Here is a 24644-nt window from a genome sequence, read left to right on the forward strand (position 1 = left end):
GTATTTATTTCTAATGTATTCAGTTTTTCATAGAAGTGGAAATTATAGATAGAACACTTTTCCCACTCTCTTCCACATTATAAAAGTCGTCAGTATGACAGAACTGGACTCAAGATCCAGCCTTGTCATTAAATTATTTTGTGACCCTGGCTAAATCTCTTCCTGTCTCTGGGACTTCGTATTCCCTCACAAGATCAGAGTAAAAGTACTCTTAGGGGTCTTTATGCTCTCAGCCTGTGAATAGGACAAACGAATGTATGTGTTGTTAGTGTTAGAGTACAGAGAGCAGAGGGGGACCGAGGAACAGAGAGCAAACTACATGAGAGAAATAGGGAAAGGGAAGACAAGATTACATGTTTTATGCCCTTCTTTGTTTACAACATTTGGGCAAGAAATTATGAATACCCCGAATCCCAGTGAATTGTTTATTTTTATTTGTTTATTCAAAGACGTATTTTGTGTCTGGCACCTTTAAAAATGGTGGCCTCTTGCATGAAGGGTTCTGGCACCTGTGTCCTCAGATCCCTCAGCACTGGCAGACTGACACGTGATGCTGAAGAGATGAAACCCAAGGCCAAGTGGGAAAGAGAGGGGTACAATTTTCTGAATTTTATGGAGGACTTTCATGTGCCCTCTAGTTCACCTCATTCTTAAGGTTTAGCAGACTGGGTGTCAGGGGTATTGGGGTCCTCCTGCAGACCTGTTGCTTAAACAAATGAAAAAAAATTCAGTGTATGGTCATGTTGGGTTCTTAACTTTATGTCTTGCATTCTCATCTGTAAAATGAAGGTAAAAAATAATTCCAGATCTCAGAGTGGTTAAAAAAGGATATAATGAACAGTGAAAGTTTTGGAAATGCTAAATCATTCTGAGGTGTTGGAATCTTCCTTTCCTTTCCCCATAGTTCTTTGTATCCATATCTATCAGCTCTATTATAGACATCTCGAAAGCAGCAACTGTCTGATAACTACCTATATCCTTCAAGGTGCCTGGTAAAGAGCAGATTCTCAGTTGAAAAGTATGCATAATACAGTAGGAGTGTGAAAAAGTCAGCTAGCGTTGGTGGGAAGTGGAGACCTCCCCCCCCCCCCCCCGCCCCAGCTCTAGGGACCCATTTGCTTGGACCCAGCTTTTAAGACAAAAAACTCTTGGGGCGCTTGGGTGGCTCAGTAGGTTGAGCGTCTGACTTCGGCTCAGGTCACGATCTCGCGGTCCGCGAGTTCGAGCCCCGCGTCGGGCTCTGGGCTGATGGCTCAGAGCCTGGAGCCTGCTTCCGATTCTGTGTCTCCCTCTCTCTCTGCCCCTCCCCCGTTCATGCTCTGTCTCTCTCTGTCTCAAAAATAAATAAAACGTTAAAAAAAAAAAAAGACAAAAAACTCTTTACTTGTAAGGTTAAGACACAGAGTGGTCAGGTAATTTTAGAACACATCCAACCTTAAGATCTTCCGTGCTGCTAGTGGAGGAGACTGGGTGCCTTCCTACTCTTGTCGGCATCATATTTGCTCTGAGAGGCATTCCCTTCTCAAAAGGCCATCTGGAAAGCAAATGATATAAAAAAACGTCTCACAGCAAAAGGGGTCAGAAGAAAGGAAACCAGGATTATCCAGCTCACAAAAAAAATTCCACACAAAGACAAGTATATGTAATAAGTTTATTGAATTTCTAAATATAATAAAGGAGTTGCAGTTCTCTTACAGAAAAAAAGGAATATCATTTTTGTATTTATTCTTATAGAGCATTGGAAAAACATAATTGAGAGAAAAAACAGATAGAAGGTAAATAGAAATATGTTTGAATATAATTGGATAATGCATAAAGACAAAAAAAATTCCCAAATCACTTGCTTATAACAGGTTTCATTCTCTTATTTTCATAAGGAATCATGGGGGTTATTTTGGATAAGTCAGTGATGGTTCATGATGTAGTGGAGAAATGTGATTTGCTAAGAATAAAATAAGAAAGAGAAACCTATATTTTAGGAATACCATGGCTCTGTCAGTACCATACATGTGAAAAAAGGCATACTCCCTATATGTTTTCCTGTGGCTTTCCCCAAGCCGGGGGATGTTATTCTGACTAGCAGCTGATCATGGTGGGGCTATGATGGACTTCATGGGAAGTTCTTGCTCTTCGTAGATACATTTAGCATAGAGAGAACCTGGCCTCTCCCTGTCTCCCCCTTCTTTCTCTGTCCACTTATAAGTACCTTTAACATTTACACAAAACTATCCCTCATAGTCATGGTGAACAGGTTGAAACCTGGAGCAAAGCCATGTTGTCTCTTTCCCAGCCCATCTTGTTCCCGAAAAGAAAGCCCCCATATCCCAATACTTCCTCTGACATCACACAGAGATTCTTCCACTCTTACCTAGCACTACCATCTGATTCTCTAAAACATAGAAAATGACTAGTGTTGAAATTGGATAAGGTAAAAACAGAAAATGGACGTCAACAGGAAGAGTAGACATTTATAGTGACGAGTATCACTCTTTCTCCAAGGAGCCAACTGGTCTCATAAAATGATGACAGCTCAAGCAGAGTGGTCCACACTCGAGATTATGCAACAGTAATCTGTTCCAGCCTCATCCCTGGTTTATACAGGGGGGCTCCTTATATGGAAGGCAGAATGATGGCCGACCGCAGTGCCATGGAAACCACCTCCTATAGCTCATCCCCCTTTACTTCCTTTTGGTGAAAGTGGGTGGGGCAGGAGATAACTTTGCAACCAAGACGACGTCAAGAGCTCCCTTGGAGAAAGGCTAACTGGAAGCATCTCTCTTTCCCAAAGGAGAGGCGTATTCAAATGAACATGGAGCCAAATGACTTAGAAGGAAAGAGAGCGACTTGGCAAGTGTAATTTGCCAGCTGGTTGAGTCAGACGACACATTGAGAAAGATCTTTTTTGGAAGCACGTCCTCCCTTCAACCCTTTTTCCTAAAATCATGCACGGTCTACCTCGTCCCATTTATCCGGACCCTCTCCTACCACCACACCTGGATACGAATCCTTCATTCTAGGCTGTGCTACTGCTCCGTCAGCAATATCTACAGTTGCAAGGCCAATGTCAGAACTACGGACACAAAAGCCACTCAATAACATATGCTACTCTTTTGGGGAGTCGAAGTAAAGACGCTCGAAGGATCTGGCAAGGACACTTGGCCCCGTGAGCCTCCGAGCCTCACAGCCAAGACTTTTCTTTAGTGTTCACTGATGTTAGCCTGCGAGATAAAAGGAGAAGAAATGTGCTGACATTCTAAACCCACCAATGTTTAGTTTATAAAACACACATATGACACATATCCTAATACAGATCCTGGCTCTATTAATTCCCTTAAACAATGTTTTTTTTTTTTTTTTCTTTCCTGATCAAATGTTCCAATTCCATACAGCATACACTCCCGTGAAGCAGAGTACAGGAGGCCTCAGCAGCACGCCATCCAGTGGGATATAAATATAAAGTGGCTGTATCAGCAAGGAATGCTCAGGGAATGTGTGTGCAGCCTGTTTCACGGTGCCACTCGAGAGGGGATATTGGAAATGAGTGACTTTCTTTCATTTGGCAAGCCTTCCTTATCTTAGCACCTACTCCTTTAGATGGTATGTTTTTGAAGGCTGCACGGTATGACTGGGTACCGTGTGTACATACATATGTAGGAATAACGTTTATGTTTCTCAGAATAGGCACTTTTTGAAGGCAGTAAATCTAAAAGTAAAGTTAATAGAGCCTATATTTAGTGCTCATCTTCTCACTTTGCTGATGTGTATGCTGAACAGAAGATCACAGATTTGAGTCAGTCTCGCAAAGAGGCCGGAGTCGGCAAATGGCTATATTCAGAGCTCGGGAAGTCTTGCCAACTCAACTGAAGCTGTTAAAAAGGCAGACTTGGAGAAGGTGCAATCGTTTTTCTCAAAGGTGACGGCACAGAAGGAGAAAAGCCTGTGACAAAGCCATGAAATAAAAGCTCGTGCGCGCAGCTCAGAGAGAATTACTATCCTCGGGCTCCACATCTCTATGTCACATCTCCTTCATGGCACAGATCTGCTACTCAGGGAAACCTTTCCCTTCCTTTTTTGGGGGTGTCTCATAATTGCACGTACTCCCAGCAGAGAAAGAGCCCCCAAATCTGTTAAACTGATGATAAACGTGAAGTTTACAAGACAACACAAACCAAGAAACAAAGTGATTCACTGCATAGGTGTCCTGATAAAAGAAGTTAACACTACATCCAGCTGTGAAAATTCCATATCTAAGCTGAAATTTTCACGGAAGGCACGTTAAATCACAAGATAATTTTATTCATGCTGAAGGATCAGACAATCAAGTGTCGTCTTTAATTCTGTTTGCTCTTTGATATGTTTCCTGAAAAAGAATGAGGGCATAATTCAGATTTTTTTTGGGGGGGGAGATATCCTGACTTTGTGTAATAAGGAAGTAATTCTTGCATAATTTGCTTTTCAGCTTTCCCAAGAGAATAAATGGGGAGTTAAAGGGAGAAAGTCCTTTAAACGTGATTTTGCAACTACGTCACTATACATTTTGGTGACACGATTCAGTTTCCAGGGCCCTAAATCTCTTTCATCTAGGATACATCTCAGTTCTGGCATTTCAGTGGAGTAGAAGGCTGCGTAGTGTGCACATTTTCAATTAGCTACTTAGAGAGGTCTAAGGCACTTCAGCTCTTTCTGGCAATTTCTCCCTGATACACTGATGTACTTGGCATTCATCTAAGAACTAAGCAGAAGATATATAGGGTTAGTAAAATGCAAACACTGCCCAAATATCGGCTTGCCTTTTACCATTTGAAATTAAAATCAGACCATTTCTATTGTTGGCATTTAACTGATAAAAATCCCGTTTCCTGGGAAGTCTGTATTTGAAGGAATGAAACAAGTTGGCAGATACATCATAACCTGGCTCTGCTATTCTGCTCCTTCTGGCTTATAGTTCCTAAGTGATCATCAGCTGTCACCCACAGAGAAAAAGAGACGAGAAGGTATTGGATTTTACCCCCCTCTTTATATTTAAGTCTCCCAAGAAAGAAAAGAAAGGAGACGTGCATCCAAGAAAAACCAGCGCTCCTCTTTTTGCATTTTCTACACCAGTTCGGAAATGGAGTTAAGTAATTTGATGAGGAAAGACATTCCGACTTAATATTTGCTCCCTGATCATAAGAGGAAATGGAGTCAGGAGAGCAAGTGTTAGTCTCACATCTCGGCCTGAAGCAAGCAGGCACCTTCCGCCGTGGTAACATGATGCATCAATAGTAATGGCCCAGGAGTAGTCCTGACCCTTTTCCGCACGGATAGAAATGTAAAGAGAGAAATGCTTTCCCTTCCACCCTCACCTCCAATTGTCTTGGCATATTTTAAGAGAGAAAAGGATCCACAGAAAATCCAAAGAGCTTTGTCTTTTCCTTTTTGGCAGTCACAAAAATGGGTCAGGTCTAGGAATTATTAATTTCCTGGCCTCAAAAACCCAAGCGTTTTAAAATAAGATTTCTGAAGGATCAGCTTTCCTGGAAGATGTTCGTGTGTGCGTATGTGTGAGCCTGTGTGTGCGCATGTGCACCGGAGTGTGCTTGATGACAACAAGATTGTGTTTTCCCTACATGCGGGGGGACTGTATCGTATGGAATGGAAGAAGGAAAAGTCTTAATATTTTCCTTGACAGTTTTCTTTACATTGTGTAAAGGGAACTCAGGGTTTGTGACTCCCTCGATTTTTTTGAAAGGGCCGCTTTTTCATCTTCACTGCCTCACTGTCCTTTTATTCCCGCTAATGACAAGTCACAGGCTCTACTCACGTGAGTCTCTACTCAGGCATATTCGCCTGGATAATTCTGGAGTCCGCAAAATGCTTCTTCTACTAATCCACTCCTGGGTGGTGCCAATCCATCTATCCTACAACAATTCGTCTCCACTCCTCCGGCCATAGCATTTATCAAAGCTCACAGGAAGGTGAGGCACCTTTACAGTCTCTGAATGTTGCCATTTCAACCAAGGTTATACCCCCGCTGGCACGTCCTGTGTATTCCAGGTGTGAAGAGTGGAAAGGGCGGAGAGGCCATTTGTGATTTAACTTGGCCCTCATTAATCCCATGGAATAAGCAGATGGATGGTGAGACTGCCTTGATGGATGGAGGGAAAAGCCTAGAAAGCGTGTGAGAGAAGATCATTTTAAAGGTTTCCTACAGTAGATTTAACTCAGATGAAGAGAGAATATCTTTCAATCGGTTCACAGATTTTTAACTTTAAAGCCAAACAACTATGGTTGGAAATGGTTGGAAATAAAATGGTTGGAAATAAAAGCCCGAGAGCACGCATCCAAAGGCACATCTTCCTGAGAGATGAGGCCTAAGAAAAGGAATGGCTGGTTTGTTGTTGAGCTGCCAGGTAGAGCGGCTTCTAGAATGTACACGGAGGCTTCCAATTAAGTATCCTGGGAACAACACAATACGAAACTCCCTGGAATAAGCATACACAAATCACGAAACCACCAGAGCCTGGGAAGCCCTGTCTGTCAAATGGCAAAGACCAGATTCAGAGCCGCATTCAGTCCTGCAGCATCTGTTCCCAGACATTTCAAGGTCATGGGTGGGTTGGTTGGGAAATGCCCGATGCAGTGACATACACCGTGGGCCTCCGTAAATGCGAACTGATGGGGAGAATAATATGCATCGTTTGCCTCCAGCAGTCTCCGTCTCTGTGGGGCATAAATCCTAGCCCACAGGAGAGAGGCTTAAGGATCAAGTCACCTCTGCACTCTACTGCATTCTAAATGATCTGATCTTGGTTGATATTCTGGACCTCACAGTTCCAGAGTTTTCCCCTTAATGTAAAGTAAACCAGCGGTCTCTGGGGAAATTTGCTGCAGTGTGCTTCGGTGCCACAGTTGTCTGCTCTTAGTGGTGGCCTTTCCCTACCGCCATCGTCACCACGCTGATAAGACAGAATATCTAGTAGTTTCCCACAAGATGACACAGACTGCACACGAGCTCTCAGCGATCGCAAGCACCATGGTGCCCACGTGGATCTGCCGCTTGAGGTCCAGAATGGCCTTTGAGAATTTCCCTGCGTGCCTTTGGACAGGGGGCACTTCAGTCTGTGCAGAGCACACCTCGTGCCCAGAGAGTGGCCACCGGGGCACTGGACTTCCAGACCTGGCTGTGTCCCCAGATCTGCCACTCACCAGCTGGATCGCTTTTGGCAAGTCACTTAACGATTCTGAGCCTCAGCTTTCTCTTCTAGGATAGGGCTATTAATAACCTTCCTCCCAGGGCTGTTTCATGTGTGAAAGCAGTTTGTAAGCTCTCTTAGGAATTATTATTTTAGAGCTCGGAAAGCCACCCCCAGGTCCTGCCCAAGAGACTCATGACAGGTTCTGCCAATAGGGCTAACTTGAAACTGGAGAGGAAAAGTACTGAAACTACATGGTTAAGCCAGGGCAACAATGAACGAATTTATACGTTTCTACCTAAGAGCATAGTATAACCCCTTCCCCCAAGAATGATTTCTTTTGGCACAGAACAACTGGCCAGAAGTAAGAGTTTCAGTACAACCACGACCTTTTGCTTTGGACTTCTTCCTTTTTAGAAGTGGAGATCATGCACTGACATATTTCAACATTTTTTATACAAAAATTTTTAAGCTTATTGATTTATTTTTGAGAGAGACAGAGAGGGCCTGAGTGGGGCAGGGAGGGAGAGAGAGAGAGAGAGAGAGAGAATCCCAAGCAGGCTCCGTACTGTCAGCACAGAGCCTGACATGGGGCTCGAGCTCACGAAACCATGAGATCATGACCTGGGCCGGAACCAAGAGTTGGATGCTTAGCCAACTGAATCACCCAGGAACCCCTGACATATTTCAACATTTTAAGGTCATTATCAGTAGGCCAGGTAACTGGAGTGTACTGTTCATGGGTTGGTCACTGGGAAAGGGCATAACACTATGTAACAAGTGTCAGAGCAATTTGTGTTTTGAGTAAGAAAATAAAAACAACAAAAAAGTCATAAGCTATAAAACCTGACCCTCAAAAAATCCTTCAGACTATTTTTAAGGATGTTTAAAGGTTTTTATAATCTTTAGCTAAACATCAAAGTTTTTTTTTTTTAAAGTAATGTGTTGCCAAAACGAAAATAAGCATATTTGAAAGGAAAATGAAGGGAGGAAGAACATTTTATTATGTACTAAAGATTAGTTTTGTGTGGCACTCTGGAGAACATAATTCCCAAATCTCATTCTGCTTCAGAGTCAGGGGGAGCTTAGAACAAAGTATGATGGGGGAAATGGAAGGCCCGAGAGCTTGTTGATGCAGGTGATGCTTAAGCAGAGGCTGAATTATCACTTAGCAATTAATCTGTAAGGGAATTTTAACTTGTTTCATACACAAGTGGAAGAGATGATGGTGGGGCCTTTCCAACTGTGGACCTAAAGCAATAGGAAATGAGGATGTCTTGCTTCTCTTCTCTTGCAAGGGTTCAAAAGACACATGTGTCTGCTCCAAGAGTAGAGTATCTACATTCCCTCTTCATACTGTAGGTGCTGGATTATATTTTGGCAGCTCATCCTATCTTTCAATTATAAAGAGACAAGATAGAAAATAACAGTTAAATTAGGCTTCCTCTATGCCTTTTACCTTTCCATTGACCCTGAATATCTGGGAGTTTTTTCACCTGTTAAGGAAATTCCAGAATCTGTACTACTTAAGGTAGAGGGTATTCTCTGAATATAGCCTGTGATTTTCTTCTGTTTCTAGTGACTTAAATATTCTTCCTTCAACATCTACATCAAATCAAATGAATCAGTCCAAGATTTTGTACCAAATTTCACTCCTTCATGAAGCCCTACTGATGCCACTGGGAAGAAGTGCCCTCCTCAGTTCAATATTCCTGAGTATATAGTGAACCTGTTTGATCTTATTACAGCTGGACTGAATCAAAGTTATATGGGGGCTGATTCTCTTATAGTAATTATTAGATTCAGGAGATGATTAAGGGATGAAGGGGTTAGAAAGACAAAAGTAAAGAGAAATATGGACTCCTAAGGCTAGTTCTTAACTGATCATGTAGGGAAGCTGCTCGCTTGGTTTAAAGTGCATCTCCAGATACAAATATTTGAGCACAGAAGGGAAGCCAATCTCAAAACCAGTCAGCTGGTAAATATTTGTGTTGGACCTATAAAGTATCCATAACTCTATTTGCATCTTCAGCGTGGGAAAATGGACAAGAAATGTATTATTACCGAGAAGACAGAGACAAAGGGAAAGGGTTACAGAGACTCTATGAACATTTATCAAGAAGTGGGAATCTCATGGATGGCATACACATTAGCTTGCTTCTTGTTTTCAGAATGACTTTGATTTTGGCTACCTCAAAAATAGTACAGGACACAAAGTCGTAAAAGGTTTGTTTTGTACACATGGGCAATCTAGTCTCATCTACCTTCCACGCCCTCCTGGGTCTGAGTCCTTGGGGAAAATTTCCACATTGAGCATCAGTTTCTTTTGGGTGACTTCAATTCCATTTACTTTCAACTCCAAGGAAGCTTCATCAAGTAGACTGAAATAAAATTAGGAACTGTATTTGTCCAGTTGGCCAAAGGAGAAACAGAAGGGTGACTGGACTTGACACCATGTTCATAAATGGGAAAGAGTTGAAAGAGTTAGTGATATCTGTTCTCAAAGCAAAGGTTGAGACATTAGTCTTATTTTGCAAAGCCCCAGAGACAAATTTATATTCAGCATGAGGAAGAACTTTTGTAGTAAAGAGCTACCCTAATAGTAAAATGGACTGCTGTGAATAGTTCTACATACTGGCCAGGTCTTAAGGTATGGGGTGGGGACTTGTTAGCAAAATAACAGAGGAGATTCAGGTCCTGAAAGGAAGCATGATTCTACATTTGTCTGGGAACACCACTGATGTTTGGGGTCAGCTATCACCCTTTACACTAGAACACAAGATGACATGGCAACACCTGTCTCATTCTTGGCAAACCATTGTACGTCTGGGGTTGAGAAGTGAATTAGAAGCTATCTTCAATGCCAAGTTGGCTGAATGCATTATGTGGGTTTTAATAAGGCTTCTATTCAGGTAAATTAGTTAAATGCCTATCAGAGTTAGATGAATAAGGCTTTCTCTTGCCCCTAAGTGGATGAGTAGCTTGGAAAAATTTTTAAAAAGGCATATTGTAAGGAAAGATTAATGCAAATGTTTTAAATTATTACAAAGGAATTATCTATAGGACTCCTCCACTTTCTAGTATATATAACTTGGCTTGTAGAATATTAACTTTTGTTAATAACAAAGGCTGGAAATAGAGATGTATTACTGTGGTTAGAGACTGTGGATAAATTAAGTAACAGAAATAAAGAGAAAGATTTTAGTTACTTTTTTGTGTGTGATTTCAAGGGGGAAATATTCATGAATTTAATAAAAAGGCATCTTCCATACCACTTTCCACAAAATAAGCCACATGTATGCTGGACAACTAAAATAGTGTCTACAACTTTTTGCACAAAGGGGCAGGAAACTAAAATAAAGGAGTGAGTGTTCTTTAAAGGAAAATAAACCGTATTATATATATATATATATATATATATATATATATATATATTTTTTTTTTTTTTTTTTTTTAAAGTTAGTTTTCTGTGTTTGCAACTAAAAAAAATGAGAGAAAACTAACATAAATCATTTATAGTTTGGCTGTTTAGGCATGAGGCACATTGCAGACAGGGGATGATTGGATTTAAACAAGAGAACCCTAGACCTAAAAATTCCTACTGTTCTCATCAGGTAAGTATACTGGAAAGGTATAAAGCATTACATGTGTGAAAGCAGAGACTCTGAACGTTCAGAGATGCTTAGGGTGCAGTGTGGTGTGCTTAAGAACATGTCAGAATATGTATCGCCATCTTTCAGGCTGAGAATGAGCTATGCCCCTCTCTTGGAGACAGACATGCATGATAAAGTCCTGGGGTAGCTACGATCATGTCATGGGACCTGGCAGCTGCTCTCATTTCACTTTCTCTGACAAGGGAAAAATATGGTTATCCATAGTGATTTTTAAATACCTCATAAACTTGGAAATATAAATATTTTGTTTAAACAGCTACAATTGCCGATCCCTAAAACCCCTCTGAAAGTTCTAGAGTTACACTTTGCATGAACTCTCCTGCCATCATTTTAATTGTAGACTGCGCCTTCTCTTAAATCCCTCCTTTACCTCCTGAACCCCACTCTTCTTGGGGACAGGTTAAAAAAACAAAACAACTCTATTTCTGTATCCAAACAACATACCCGCTGAGACTTGGCACATTCATTTATGTACTGAATTAAATATGCATTATGTTTTACTTTCCTCATATGTGACCCTCTCAAAGAGGAAAATCAATGTCAATCCTGTGAAAGCTTATAGAAAGTGGAAGCGAAGCTAGAAACCAAAAGTGGAAATACATCCCTAGAATTATAAGCTTTTCCCAAACAAACTAAAAAAAAAAAATGGGCACAGAGGGCGTATTTTTTCTTTTTATCAAAATTAGCCAGAGTTCAAAAGGATATCAGAGCCATATTTTAACAAAATGCTTTACTGAGAAACCCAGACTTGTTCTTCTCAGGTTGCTTTTTATAAACACATTTCAGGCCTGTGATCTGTGCTCTAGAAACAACTCTGGCACTGACTACCCCCTGTAAAATACCGTGGTTCAACTATTAGGAGGTAATATTATGCTCATAGGCAAAATGCTGATATGTGTAAAAATTCTGGAAGGATAATCATTTTTCCTTGCCAAAAGGAAAATTACCAAGTTCCATTAGGAATAAAATAACATGCCACCACTTAAGAATATGACTATTTTGTTGGTCAAAATGCTTTGGATTTTTTTTTTTAATTCTTAACCTAGTCTTAGAAAGATCACTTTGCATGTAGCTGAGAAAAGTAGGGCAGTCATAAATGAATTTGCCAAGAACTCTATGATCTGAGTCCCCGATGAAAACTCATTCAAATAAAACTGAAAGACTCTATTATCTCATCTCACTTTATGACTAAACACAATCTGGAAAATACACCCTTTTAAAGGAAGGATTTATGGATGCCATGCATATTTGACGGTAGCCTTCTTCCCTTAATATGATCCTAATTCTGTAAAGATCAGAATGCACTAATAGAATTTACTTATGGAAAGTCCAAGCACAATAACATTAATAGGTAGGATGAAAAGAAGGAAAGAATGTAAGAAAGAAATTCAGGAAGAAAAAAAGGAGGGAGAAGAGGAGGTAAAGAGGGAAAGAGGAAGAATTCTCACCAAACCATGGAGGTTTAATCAGATAATATTTTAAAGGTTTGAAATAATATGCATTAAGCTGTGCAGACAACAGTCTCTTGAGAAAAGCTTCGTTCTCGTTATCTGTCATGAAAATAACGACCTGAAATGTCCACCGTGGTCCCATATTAATGACTCAGGACTCAAATTGTTCTCAACTTGTTCTGGCCACTATTAACTTAAAACAACAGACAAACCAAAACGCTATGATCATTACTAAAAGTGGATAGGCTGAATGGGTGGCAAAGGCTCAAACTGAAGTCGATCTTCACTATCTGACTAAAACCAGAGTTAAGACCAAACATACTCCCTAACAACGTTCAAAACATCACCTTCTGGCATACATGTGTTTTAATTTAGGAATCTGTAAGGTACTTCCAAGAGACAGGGAGAAAAGAAATGCTATGAGAAGACCTTAAGATAAAGAGTTCACACTTCTCTGGATTTTGTGTTCCATTTTTGATGAGTGTATCTTGGAAACTTGGGACATTATTATTTATGTTACGGCCTCTCCAGTGGAATATTCATACTAGTGTAATGAGGCTTTAACCAGAAGGCACACATACATGTTGCTCTCTGATCGTCTTCCATGAAAGTGCACCAAGAGAGCGGTCTCAGGAAAGGGACTTGAGGCACATTTTGCAGAGGTATATCTTTTTCAGCCTACTGATTTCCTACAGATGGCTAAAGCAGGGTATGGAACATGCTGTCATATTTCATTCATAACACACATGTACTGTAGCTCTAGGGAACAGATGGACAATCACTTGTTTAAACTACAAATGTGAAATACTAAGGTAGAATGGCAATATTTCTAGAAATGTATATGAGAAAAAGAAGCCTTTCCAAGCCAAGAGGAATGGTGAGAGGCTGTGAGGTTACATCAGTGTTTCCCTGATCTCCCTAGCAGCTGCCATAATTTCCCCGACACCCTTCAAAACTTGATAATGGAGGGATCAGGGGGCAGCCGACACAGATTTGACAAGAGAAGCCCAAACCATATCAAATAGAAATAACACTGTTATTCCTGGCTGGTTCACATTAATAGGATTTTTTACTAACTAGGAAAACTGTTCTAGGTTGTGTTTTCAGAGCCCTGTCTTTAGTCTATAAACCCTCTAGGATAGCCCCATTGTAAAAGTGCTCTCTTTCTCCCTCCGAACCCAAATAAAAATAGTTGGCTAAACATAGAGTTTTATACACTTTAAACATCACCATAAACATCTCTGCAGAATCTTTCCTGGTGAGGAAACAATGACAGTGTTGATAACTCTGCTGCATTAGCCAACAGAGAGCCAATAAAGTAATTTTGATCAGAGAAGGTGCCCCTCCAAAAGCCATTTGTCAATGACAGGAAAAAGAACTTGCATCTTTGAGCTGCAGAGATGTCCAGCATCTCAAAGCCTTAATGCCTCATGTTGGGACACATGACTTTGTTTTGAGTTTTAAATGCAATTTTGCTTGCAAATGAGACTCCACATGGAGTCCGTATGAGCTAGGGATCCAGACAGTGAAGATACCTGATTTTGAAATGGTGTGCAGAGCTCGTGACATAGTGGGTTTCCCTCCCCCCTTCCATGTCTCTCATTATACGGAATTACCAAGTATTTGTGTTCTTGACCATTGTTTAAAGCCAGTATATTTTAACAAACTTTCTCTTAGAAACTCTAATTTTTCTATTATTTATGAATTTAAATAACAATCAAGACGATATATCAAAAGACAAAAGAATTATAATTGTTAAGGTAGTATGATCTTTCTATCTCTGTTATAGGCAAAATTTCACGTAACTAGAACAGTAAAGAGTGATTTGGCATTGTTTAAACCAAATGATTAATAGAAAAGACAAGAAAGCAATATAAATCATATAATTAAGAAATCCCGGAATAAAATATGTAGGATCCTTTCCTTAATATACCTTGTGAAAGAAAAGAAATCTAAATCTAAATATTTCTGCATATGTATGTGTGCACATTCATTATTATAAAAGTATAATAGGTCTATATTAAAAAGAGATTTACTTTAAAACTCTTTGGTAAAGATACTCTGAGGTTATGTGATAAAAATGTACTATAAAGATTGAAAGCAAGCAGTATTCTGGCAATGCCACAGTGATGGGTCTGTGACAGCATTTTCTTATAACTCTCTCTCTTTTTAAAATGTTTTGGCTTGTAAACATTTAGTTACATAAGGACTTAAATGTAGCAAACAAGTAGAATGTTATTGCATCTTTATAGCATAAATATTTCATAAATTTTCCTCTTTTGGCAAAATTTATAATAATATGACTGCACTTCAAGAGATAACATCCATCTCTCAATAAATTGGGCTTTTGGCCTAAACACAATTTCCCCCAAGTATTTCATAGACAACAAATTGCTGGAGCAATTCAAACAGATTGTATTCTCTCTCCAACTGCCCAACACTCAGTGCTCTTTGAGATTATCAGCATGGTCTGATCTTGAACTTGGAAGACAGAAATTCAGAGATACAGTCACTATTGTATCCTAAAATTCACATGCTGCCCAAAATGAATCCCATTGTATTTCACATTAAGAAACATATAAAAGACCAATGACAAGAGTAGCAAAGTAAGGAAAGGACAAAGTTTTCTGGGAAAACCTTGGAAAGCCATAACGTCGGCAGTTCTAACACAAAACTATTGGGTGAGCAAGGCGAATGAGCCGTGAATTAACTTAGATGAAGCTAAGGACCAAAGGCTTAAGAATTTCTTATTGAAAACAAGAAAATCAAACCAGTTTTACAATTATTTCTACTGAAGTAAAATAAATGTAATTGGAATTCCTGAGGCATGGGTTATAATTTAAAACATGCACAAATAATTTTTCATTTATGTTCTGAGTGTTAAAAATTAAAATAAAAGTCAGACTAGAAAATTGACTTTATCACTTTATAATCAGGAGAAAGCTATTTGTGGAATCAGGGACGGGTGCACAAGGGAATGGATCTGTATCTGTTATATTTGATTTCTTAAGCTGGTGTCACGTATACAGGGATTCATTATATTATTATTTATTCTTTTGTGTATATTTAAAATACTTCATCATTTAAAAGTATATACTTGTGGAAGATTTGAAGAAACGTTTAAGAAATCTCAATCCAAAATACTTGACTAGTTTACAAATGGCAACCTGCCATTATTAAGATGGGCATCTCTCTTTAAAAGAAACGAGTTAGAACCCAAAAGAATGGTTCTGCAGTTGGCAAGCAAGCATTTCAATGCCCAGTAAGAGTTTGAATAAAGATTCCAGGCAGAGACTTTGCATATTTTTAGCTCAGAAAGGCAATTTTTTTTTCAGCGATTGTCTGAAAGTGTGGTGTAAATGTCACATCGATGATATGAAAATGTCTCCTGCAATATGTAATTGGATTTATAGCAGGATTACAAAAGTAATGAAACTGTGGTTTCACAATCTTTTCAAGCTTTCCTGTCGTTTTAAAAGTAAACTAAACAAACTACACGATTTTATTATGTGTGCTCTGATTTGCAGCTGTCAGGCAAAAAGGACCTGGGCCTGGGGGAAAAAAAGGAAGAATATGAACAGTTCTTTATAAGCAATATTCCTCCTGGAAAAACTCAACTTTGGTAGTTGTGTTTGGATATTATAAACAAACAAACAAACAAACAATACAGCAATATTTCTCAGATGAAAAGTGGGATGGTTTTGGAAGTGTTATGTTCTATAGAAAACAAAATTTGTCTGTATTATTAGGTCTAGGTAGCATGGAAAAGGAAACTCTTAAGATAATATTGTGAGATAATAATAGGCTTTTCAAACATACCCCCCAATTTTTTTTCCCCAGCATATCCCACCCGTAATTCCCTCAGGAAAAAACTGAAGTTTGGATCTCACCAATAACTGTTTTCAAATGAGCCCTGAGCACCAAAATCACTATAGACTTTGAATTTCCAATCAAATTTGGTTGCAAATTCAATAGGCGCTTGTTTTAAACTATGTCATTTACAGCTTAAATTCTTTGTTGCCTAACATATACATTGCACACTTTTACCCCCCACCCCCCACCCCAAGGGACATGACCGGTTTAGAGCAACAGAAAGATGTACTTTTCCAATACACACAGAAAGAATGGCTGTCCTTTATGATCACAGGCAATGTGGAAGTGATAGGATGAGACCTTCAAGCCTAAAAGCACCTGTGAGTTGGCAGACTCACCCAGGAAAAAACTGTGTGACAGCAAATACCACACTAAAAAAAGCCATTCAACCAGATGAAAAGTGAGACAAACATAGGGATTAAAAGTTACAGGAATGCAGAAGTGAATGGGATGGAGTATAATCCGTGCAAAAATGTGGAAGTCCTTGGGAACAAAGGCCCATCAAGGTCCTACATGATTAAATGTGAAATGTGTATTTGGTGAGAACTTAAAAAAAAAATCTCATAATCTATGTGTTTCTAAAGAAAGGTTAATATTAGACGAAGAACAGAGACCATCCCACGGTTTGATTGCCTTTCCTGTATTTTTCCCATGTCTTTTCTTATCTTGTTTCTTGTGTTTCATTCTTCTCAGCGCCACCAACTAACTGAACTTAAAGGTCAGTGCTGGCCTTGGCCGTCAGCACCCTAATGCGGGCGGAGTTGCAGGTCTTGCAGAGGATGTGTCCATCCAGAGGGTAGCAGCCTTGGTTATCTCCTTCAGACAGGAGACCACCACAATCCTGGAAAGATAGATGGAAAGGATGTAAGTGAAAATGGCAACTCTGTACGTGAAGGCTGAATTCCTTAGCTTTCCAGTCAAGGCCTCCCTCCAAAATGTGGCCGTTTCCTGCCTTTCCTCTTCATACACCGTGGGCCCCCTCCAAGCCTTCCCCGGGATACAACATAATGTCTTGAATGAAACTGAACAAGAGATTGGGGACATAAAGACAAACAGTAAAATGACCCCCCTTCTCCGATTACCTAATAGGAAACGCGAGTCCCAGAAGAGAAGAATACCAGGGTCTGGGTGCCCAAGTAGTAGTTTTGTTCTCCTCTCCCAAGCAACAAAAACAGCAACAACAAGGACAAGAGAAAATAAAGCAAGGGTAGATCCCCAACCACTGAGTCATCTTGACCTTTTAGCATTAGTCTAAGGATCTCTCAAAAGGAATACACAGGTGCAAGGACAGAACTCCTTGGCAGTTGGTGGGCAGAAGCCAAGCTGCAGAGTGCCTCCTTCCAAGCAGACAGGCCAGCAACAGTACTACTGTCCTCAGCACCTCTGCAGCTCCATTTGGGAAAGCGTTATACAAGAGTCAAATATTGGCCCTTACCTTTGGAGAAAATGGAAGTTTCTCTGAAAAGAAAAATACAATACTTCATCTGGTGGTGGGCGCCCTTGCTAACTTCAGTAGAAACTCTTCTAAAAGGCTAGAAGTGCCGCATGCTCAGCTTTTGCTGTCCACTATGACAGCAAGGAGGTCACAGGGGCTCATGTCTACATGTGAATGCCAGTAAAATTTAAGTTTAGAAGGAGTATCGCCCACAACACAACAGCAGCAGCAGCAGCAGCAGTGGCAGCAGGAGGCAGGCTCCCCAGAGGGCTGGCTTTGCCAAAAGGAGCAAGCGGATATTCCACAGTTCTAGAGGCATTCCGGAAACTGAATAATGGAATTAAATGAACTCTTTGCATCTCAAAAAAGAAAGGGCATGTCATAAGTGACATGGCTGTAAGCATTTAATGAGCAGACATCTATGATCACCTGAAAACCCTGAAGAGCCTGAAGTCAACCACAGTGTTGGAACCATTCATGGTTCTTAGCACCAAAAGGGGCTATAGGGGGCATCCAGTCCAACCTCCTCGTTTTTATAGATGGGGAAGTGAGAGCAGAGAGGGAAGCGATTGGTCCGGTGTCATGAAGCATCTGTGACAGGGCTAGAACTGTGGTTTGCCCTCTCCTTATTTACTGTTCCTCTCATTTTAGAGTACTGTTTTAAAAATTCATAGGAACTGGAGGGTATTACGCTAAGTGAAATAAGTCAGTCAGAGAAAGACAGATATCATATGTTTTCACTCATGTGTGGAATTTGAGAAACTTACCAGAAGACCATGGGGGAAGGGAAGGGGGGAACATTGTTTCACACAGAGAGGGAGGCAAACCAGTAAGAGACTCTTAAATACAGAGAACAAACTGAGAGTTGATGGGGGGACGGGGGGGAGGGGGAAAATGGGTGATCAGCATTGAGGAGGCCACTTGTTGGCATGGGTGTTGTACATAAGCGATGAATCACGGGAATCTACTCCCGAAACCAAGAGCACACTGTATACACTGTATGTTAGCTACCTTGATAATATATTATATTAAACAAATAAATAAAGAAAAAATAAATAAATAAAAAAGTTTATAGGATTTCAAAGCAAACTTAATTTGTACTGCTGTCATTTAATCTGGAAGGAGAAAAGGCACACATTTCATGCCACTCTTGGCACAAAAAACAAAACCATCAGAGGTCAAAGCCTATTTGTATGTATAGCAAGTGTGTGAGCAATGTTGAAGAGCTTTCCTTCTTTGAGCCTCAGTTTCTCCATCTGTGAAATGACTTCTAAGGCATCTATAAGCTCTTTCACACTTATGATTCAGGTCCGTTTTAAGGCTGGAGGTTGCTGTTCCTCTGTAGTGATAAAATCTTGTGTAAAAGCTGGTAGTTTATTATCTTTTTCTTAGTTATTGTTATCTTTTCTTATGTCAAGGGAAGAGAGCTATATGGAACTTGGGCTCTAGGGCAAAACAAAGAACCCCACATAAATCAAGTGGTTAGCTACAGCTAAAGCAGTGAGTGGAATAAATGTAGTCCCAGAGAGCCAGAGACAGCCCCCACCAGCCCCTTAGTCTTTGGAAGGTCACCTAGTGGGACTAGATGAACCAATGACGGGAGGGTGTGGCAATAGGCAGTTCATACTCTCCCCACAGAGAGAAGAGAGAGCTGCTAACTACTGCCCTCCGACCTGGATTACAGGCCTCTTGTACGTATTCCCACAGCACCTGTGCATACTTCCCCTGGAGCTCTTAGCAGCCGCCTGACCTCCTGTCTTATGTGCATAGTCAGTGCCTGCTAACTCAACCAGTCTCCATGACTTTGAGCATCAAGTTCCAACCCCTTGGAGAGGAGTGAGATCTTATCTTTCTCAATGGCTGAGAATGGATCTCCGTCCCATAGGAGTATCAGAGTCACAGTTAAAAACACATTATAGGGGCGCCTGGGTGGTTCAGTCGGTTTAGTGTCCGACTTCGGCTCAGGTCATGAGCTCATGGTTTGTGAGTTCGAGCCCCATGTCAGGCTCTGTGCTGACAGCTCAGAGCCTGCAGCCTCCTTCAGATTCTGTGTCCCCTCCTCTCTCCGCCCAGCTCATGCTCTGTCTCTCAATAATAAAATAAACGTTAAAAAAAATAAAAAAAAAAAACCTCATTATAACGATGACAATAATAGTAACAAGAATACCATTTCCTACTAATTTAGCACTTTGTGGTTATGATTCTTTAACATACAGTTTTGTATTTTAGTGGCACAGCCATATTTGGGGAGGTGAATAAGAATTTGAGCCCTTTTTACAGGTGGGAAAATTGAGAGTGAGAGGTAAAGTGACTTATCCAGGGTCACCAGGATTAAATGAAACCGTAAGATCTAAAACCCAAGTCCTATGAACACAGGTACCAGGGGTTTTCCCCAGATTGAATAACTGCTGTATTTGTGAAAACCTATTTCCCTTGGGCCTTGCAGCACCTGCCATGCACTGACAGGGTGTGGGGGTGCTGACCACAGACCTCACACCGGTAGCAATGAACATGGAAATCGCGATCCAGAGCCACAATCCGGACAGTCTCCTCCTGGCCCGGGGCCGGCATGATAGGCTCTTTGCACACAGAACATCGGGGGGCAAATTTCCTGAAAACGGAGACAACAGTTCTGGTTAGACATTGAGCATAGACACTGACAAACAGGTGAGACCCACAAGTGGAAAGATGAGGGGTAGGTCAAGAGTCAGGACATCTGCTCTGTCATCTTGCATGACCTTGAGCAAATCACGATCCTTTTCTGGGTCTGTTCCCTCGGCTGTAAAATAAGGGACTTAGACTCAGTGACTTTTGAGGTCCTTCTAGATCATAAAGTGAGATTTCGTGAGGCTGGGGAGTGAGTGTATACAATCCTTATGGATGAAGAGCATCTAGGAGCTATTGGTCACATGGTATGTGACATAGAATTCACTTGTGCATAGACTGCAAACACAAATCCTGGGTTAGGGCAGGGTCCTGGCGGCCCTTACTATGTTTTCTTTTCCTTGACCTCATCTTGTTTGACTTTCACTTCTAGACCTTGTATGTACTCCCCAGGCCCTCCACAAATATTCTGAGGTTGGTAGCTGTGTCATTCCCACTTATTAGAGCCTCCTTCTTTGATACTAAGTTCTAGGAATTAACACAAGAAACCTCGACCACATATCTTTTCAAAACAGCAGAAGTTAGCGACCTTAAATACACCAAACTTGCTATGACCAAGCGTGTACTTCTGACATTTCGATTGTGTTAAACTCTTGTTTGAAAAGGAAAAAGTTAAAAAGCTGTCAAGTTCTTTATTCCTCAGAGGGTTTTAGCACTTCCAAAAGGTATGAACACTTACACATATAGAGACACATATGTGTGTTTTTGAGGTTAACTCTTAGTGAGGAATTTTAACATTTCCTAATCTCTTAACATTCCTGAATGTGACCGATGGCCCTAAATTTTTTTTCTCAGAGCAGATTAAGAGGCTGCAAATATAGGCTGTGCATCCATCCCTATCTCCTGGAAATTAGGGGTAGCATTTGGGAAGGTGTGAAATAAGACATGATTTGAAATGGCCACGGATAAAAGCTGATAGAGGTAAAAAAAAAAAAAAAAAAAAAAAAAAAAAAAAAAAAAAGGACAAACAGACTGCGCAACTCAGTTTTTTCATGGTAATGGTTTTAAGATTAATGATGTTAAAATTTATCTATTTGTAGTGAGACTTAAAAAGAAATAATGATAGTAATCTAATACTTTGCAGAGCACTTTATGGTTGTCAAAGCATTTTTACATACATTATACTCTATATGTACATATTAATTTTCTTGGCAGCAGCCAAAAGGCATCTGTATGGCTGCAATCTAAATAAATATGAATTAAGCAGCAGATCAATTGATTGCTCTGAAAGAAAAATTAAAAGGATCAGGGTACAAATGCAGCAGTAATCAGGGTTGTTATAATTGGCATTTTATGCAAGAAGTTTACACTCAGTGGTAAAAAAAAAAAAAAGAAAAAGAAAAAGGAAAAAAAGACTGCTTTGGACTACCTGATTATTTTTGCATCTGGGTCATCAGTAGTGAAATAAGCAGGCTTCTGGAATCCGCTGTAGAATTTCCTTTCCCCAAGCCCATCGGGACTGTAAATTCTGTGGGGTCAGAAGTCTATCTTTTCTATCATTGAACTGCGCGCCTGCCCCTATTTCCTCAAGTAGAATTACTTCTCTAAGATAAAATATCTTTCCCTGAATTTGCCTATTTTAGTAGTGATTATTTGCACATCTTCGGGAATCGCTCTACTGTGAGCTTCCAGCTGGCAGGTTCTGCTCAGTCTCTGAATCTCCAGAAACAACTTCTGTGACCAGGGCAGACAGTAGAATTTCAGGCTACCACTCATAAAATGAAGTGTCTGCCATTTTGCTCTATAAAAAGATGTGACTTGGACCTTTATGTTCAATCTTAAAGTCCTTCCTCTTTGGAAAGGCATAAATTGTGTTCTCGCTGCGTAAGGATTCCTTCCTACCAATTGGCCTCATTTCCATGATGGGAAAAAACAAAGGGAAGACAGGAAGTGGTTTCACAGTCCCCACAGTGTTCCTTGGCCGGCATTTTAAAGACTGTTCTAAATCCCAGGTGGTCTGTTTCAAAGCTCAGCTCACTCAGCAGATAATAATAATAATAATAATAATAATAATAATAATAATAATAAAAGTAAATTTGATAAAAAACACTTTTGATTGCTCAAATGGCTACCATATATTGTGTGCTTATTAAGTGCCAAGGCTTGTTAAGCGCTCTGCACACTTGACCTCGTGTTTTTACTGACAACAGCATTATGAAGAAATAGTTTTTATCATTTCTGCTTCATAGCCACAGAAGCCAAGGCTCAGAGAAGGACAGTCTTAATCATCTTGTGTCCTGGCACATTTCTGGCAATCAACAAATGGATGCTGATTAAACAAATAAATGGATGAGTGTAATGTCTCTGATAAGAAAGCACAGATAGTGAAATAAAGGCTCAACACAATGAAAGGTCAGTTAAATAAACCTGCTTTTCAGAGCTCACTGTCCTGGCACTGGGAATACAGAAATAAACTAGGACTTCTGCAGCCAGACTGGTGAGGGAGTTCTATCTATTTCTGCATTTGTTCTATTAAGTGCGATATACATATCCTGCCATATTGCAAAAATGATTCAAGGTGGTAAGTGTAAAATTGTGTGTGTGTGTGTGTGTGTGCTCTTTATTACTAATCAGGCTGTGTATGTACTAGCTATAGCTGATTTACAAAACTCTGCAGAACACAGAGAGGAAGATATAAATTCAAACAGGGGGACAGGGGAGGGTTGAGGTCAGGGAAGTCTTCTCAGAGGAGGTGGTAATTGAGTTGGACCTTGAATGAAGGCCATTTAGGTGAAATGGGAAAGTGTGTGTGTGTGTGTGTGTGTGTGTGTGTGTGTGTTGAAGGTGAGGGTGGACACAGTCAGTTTGCCAGGGAACTGGTTTGAACAGTCATCTGAAATAGGAAGAGTTGCTACCCAATAGGATAGAGGACTTGGGCCAGCATTGACTGGAGGTGGTTATGCAGGGGATGGCCCATTAACAAGGCCTTACAAATAGTGTTTGGGAAGCTTGTTACTCAAAGTGCTAAGACAATCGGGGAGATTGTCAGAAATTTGGAATTGGGAGGTCCCAACCCAGACCTACTGAATTATAATTTGCAGTTTAACAAGATCTCTAGGTGACTTGTAAGCACATTAACATTTGGGCAGCACCAGTTTAGAAGACAGGATGCTAAGAAGGCGAGATCAATCCCTTCTCATGGGCCTTCCGTATCTCACTTCCACTCTCAGGCTGCTCTAGTTACAGCCAAGCAAATCTTCCTTGAATGTAGAGACGCCCTTCCCCACTTCACCCGTTCTTTATTTCCTGAGTGGTTCCTGCTGTCAGGAATTTCTGTTTCTCACTTAAAATACTTTTCAGATTCTGCTTCCAGAAGCCTACCCAGATCCCGGGGCCAAGTAATCTCGGACTCTGCCAGTTCAAGCCTTTGCCTGTGCCTGTCTCATCGTGTCTGGCCCCTTCTGCCTGATATCACACATACTCTGCACTTACTCCCTCCCCTCCTTCTGGCAAGCTCCTTGCTGACAGGGGTTTTTCTCGGTGTGTCTGTGCATTTTCTAGTCAGGCAGCTTCTCTCCTTGTATCTCTCTCCTTTAGCACGGAGCACCCAGAGGGCTCTCTGCAGATGTGGCTCGACTGAATTGAAAGAGATTTCCTAAAAGCTTTCCTTCCTAAAAGACCAAGCCCAAGGCCCCCCAAAACAGTCTGCAAAAGAAGGCTGTTTCCCGCTCTGTACCCTCTCGTTTGCCTTGCAATGCCCACCCTGGGTGAGGCTTTTAGCTGCTTTGTGTTCTAGTACTTTCAAGGCTCAGAAACAGGGTTCTGTAAAATTTCTCTCTTATTTTTCTTTGGGAAATCATGAAAAGATCAAGCTTTCCCCCCTACATACCTGCCAATCATGCAGACAACATTATTTTAAAAAAATAATTTGTGTTTTAACATGCCATGGAATTAGTGGTGGAGGGGGAGAGATGGGGGCTGGAGATGGTTTTTGCCTTTTAGCTGCTCAAGTCTGCTTGTCTGGAGTGTTCAGACCCACACACTTATGTCACCAGTCCCAAGTCTCTAATTATGCTCCTCACTCTCAGAAATGAAAGATAAATGGCATAGATATAAACTTCCATTTGTCAGAATTGATTTCCTGTTTTAATTGGGGGGTGTAATAGATCCGTCTTTTCCAGCAACAGAAACATGTGTGCTCTGATTACATCTATCAGTCTTGGATTCAGGGAAGTCTAAGAAAGGAGGCACACAGTGACAGAAACACACTCCCTGTTGGTATCTTTTCACTTCCCTTAAATAGATGCAGGTTTTTTTCATGTGTAATTACAAGCTAAAAATATCAATAACGTGAAGTACAATTTATGCTGTGACTGCCCTTTCAAAGTGAGCCCTTACTTGTCTAATTCAGGTTGAGAATTCCTGCCTCTGG

The 24644-nt window shown here is 40.6% G+C and overlaps 1 protein-coding gene and 1 long non-coding RNA gene across 17 annotated transcripts in view; one reads left to right on the forward strand and one right to left on the reverse strand.

Annotated features, from left to right (window-relative positions):
• The window catches only part of LOC128315217 (uncharacterized), a 61782-nt gene that overhangs the window by 27843 nt on the left and 9295 nt on the right, over nucleotides 1-24644 (forward strand). The window lies entirely within an intron of this gene.
• Nucleotides 16798-24644, reverse strand: part of LPP (LIM domain containing preferred translocation partner in lipoma) — a 669728-nt gene continuing 661881 nt past the window's right edge. For all 16 annotated transcript variants that reach the window (XM_053221077.1, XM_027061202.2, XM_053221073.1 and 13 more), the window contains 2 exons: nucleotides 20099-20219; nucleotides 16798-17014 (listed from right to left, as the gene is read on the reverse strand). In XM_053221077.1, coding sequence (XP_053077052.1) covers nucleotides 16886-17014; nucleotides 20099-20219 — 250 coding nt within the window. In that variant the 3' untranslated portion in view covers nucleotides 16798-16885. The remainder of the gene's footprint in view (nucleotides 17015-20098; nucleotides 20220-24644) is intronic.

This window comes from Acinonyx jubatus, chromosome C2, assembly GCF_027475565.1.
Source record: "Acinonyx jubatus isolate Ajub_Pintada_27869175 chromosome C2, VMU_Ajub_asm_v1.0, whole genome shotgun sequence".
NCBI classification, from domain to species: domain Eukaryota; kingdom Metazoa; phylum Chordata; class Mammalia; order Carnivora; family Felidae; genus Acinonyx; species Acinonyx jubatus.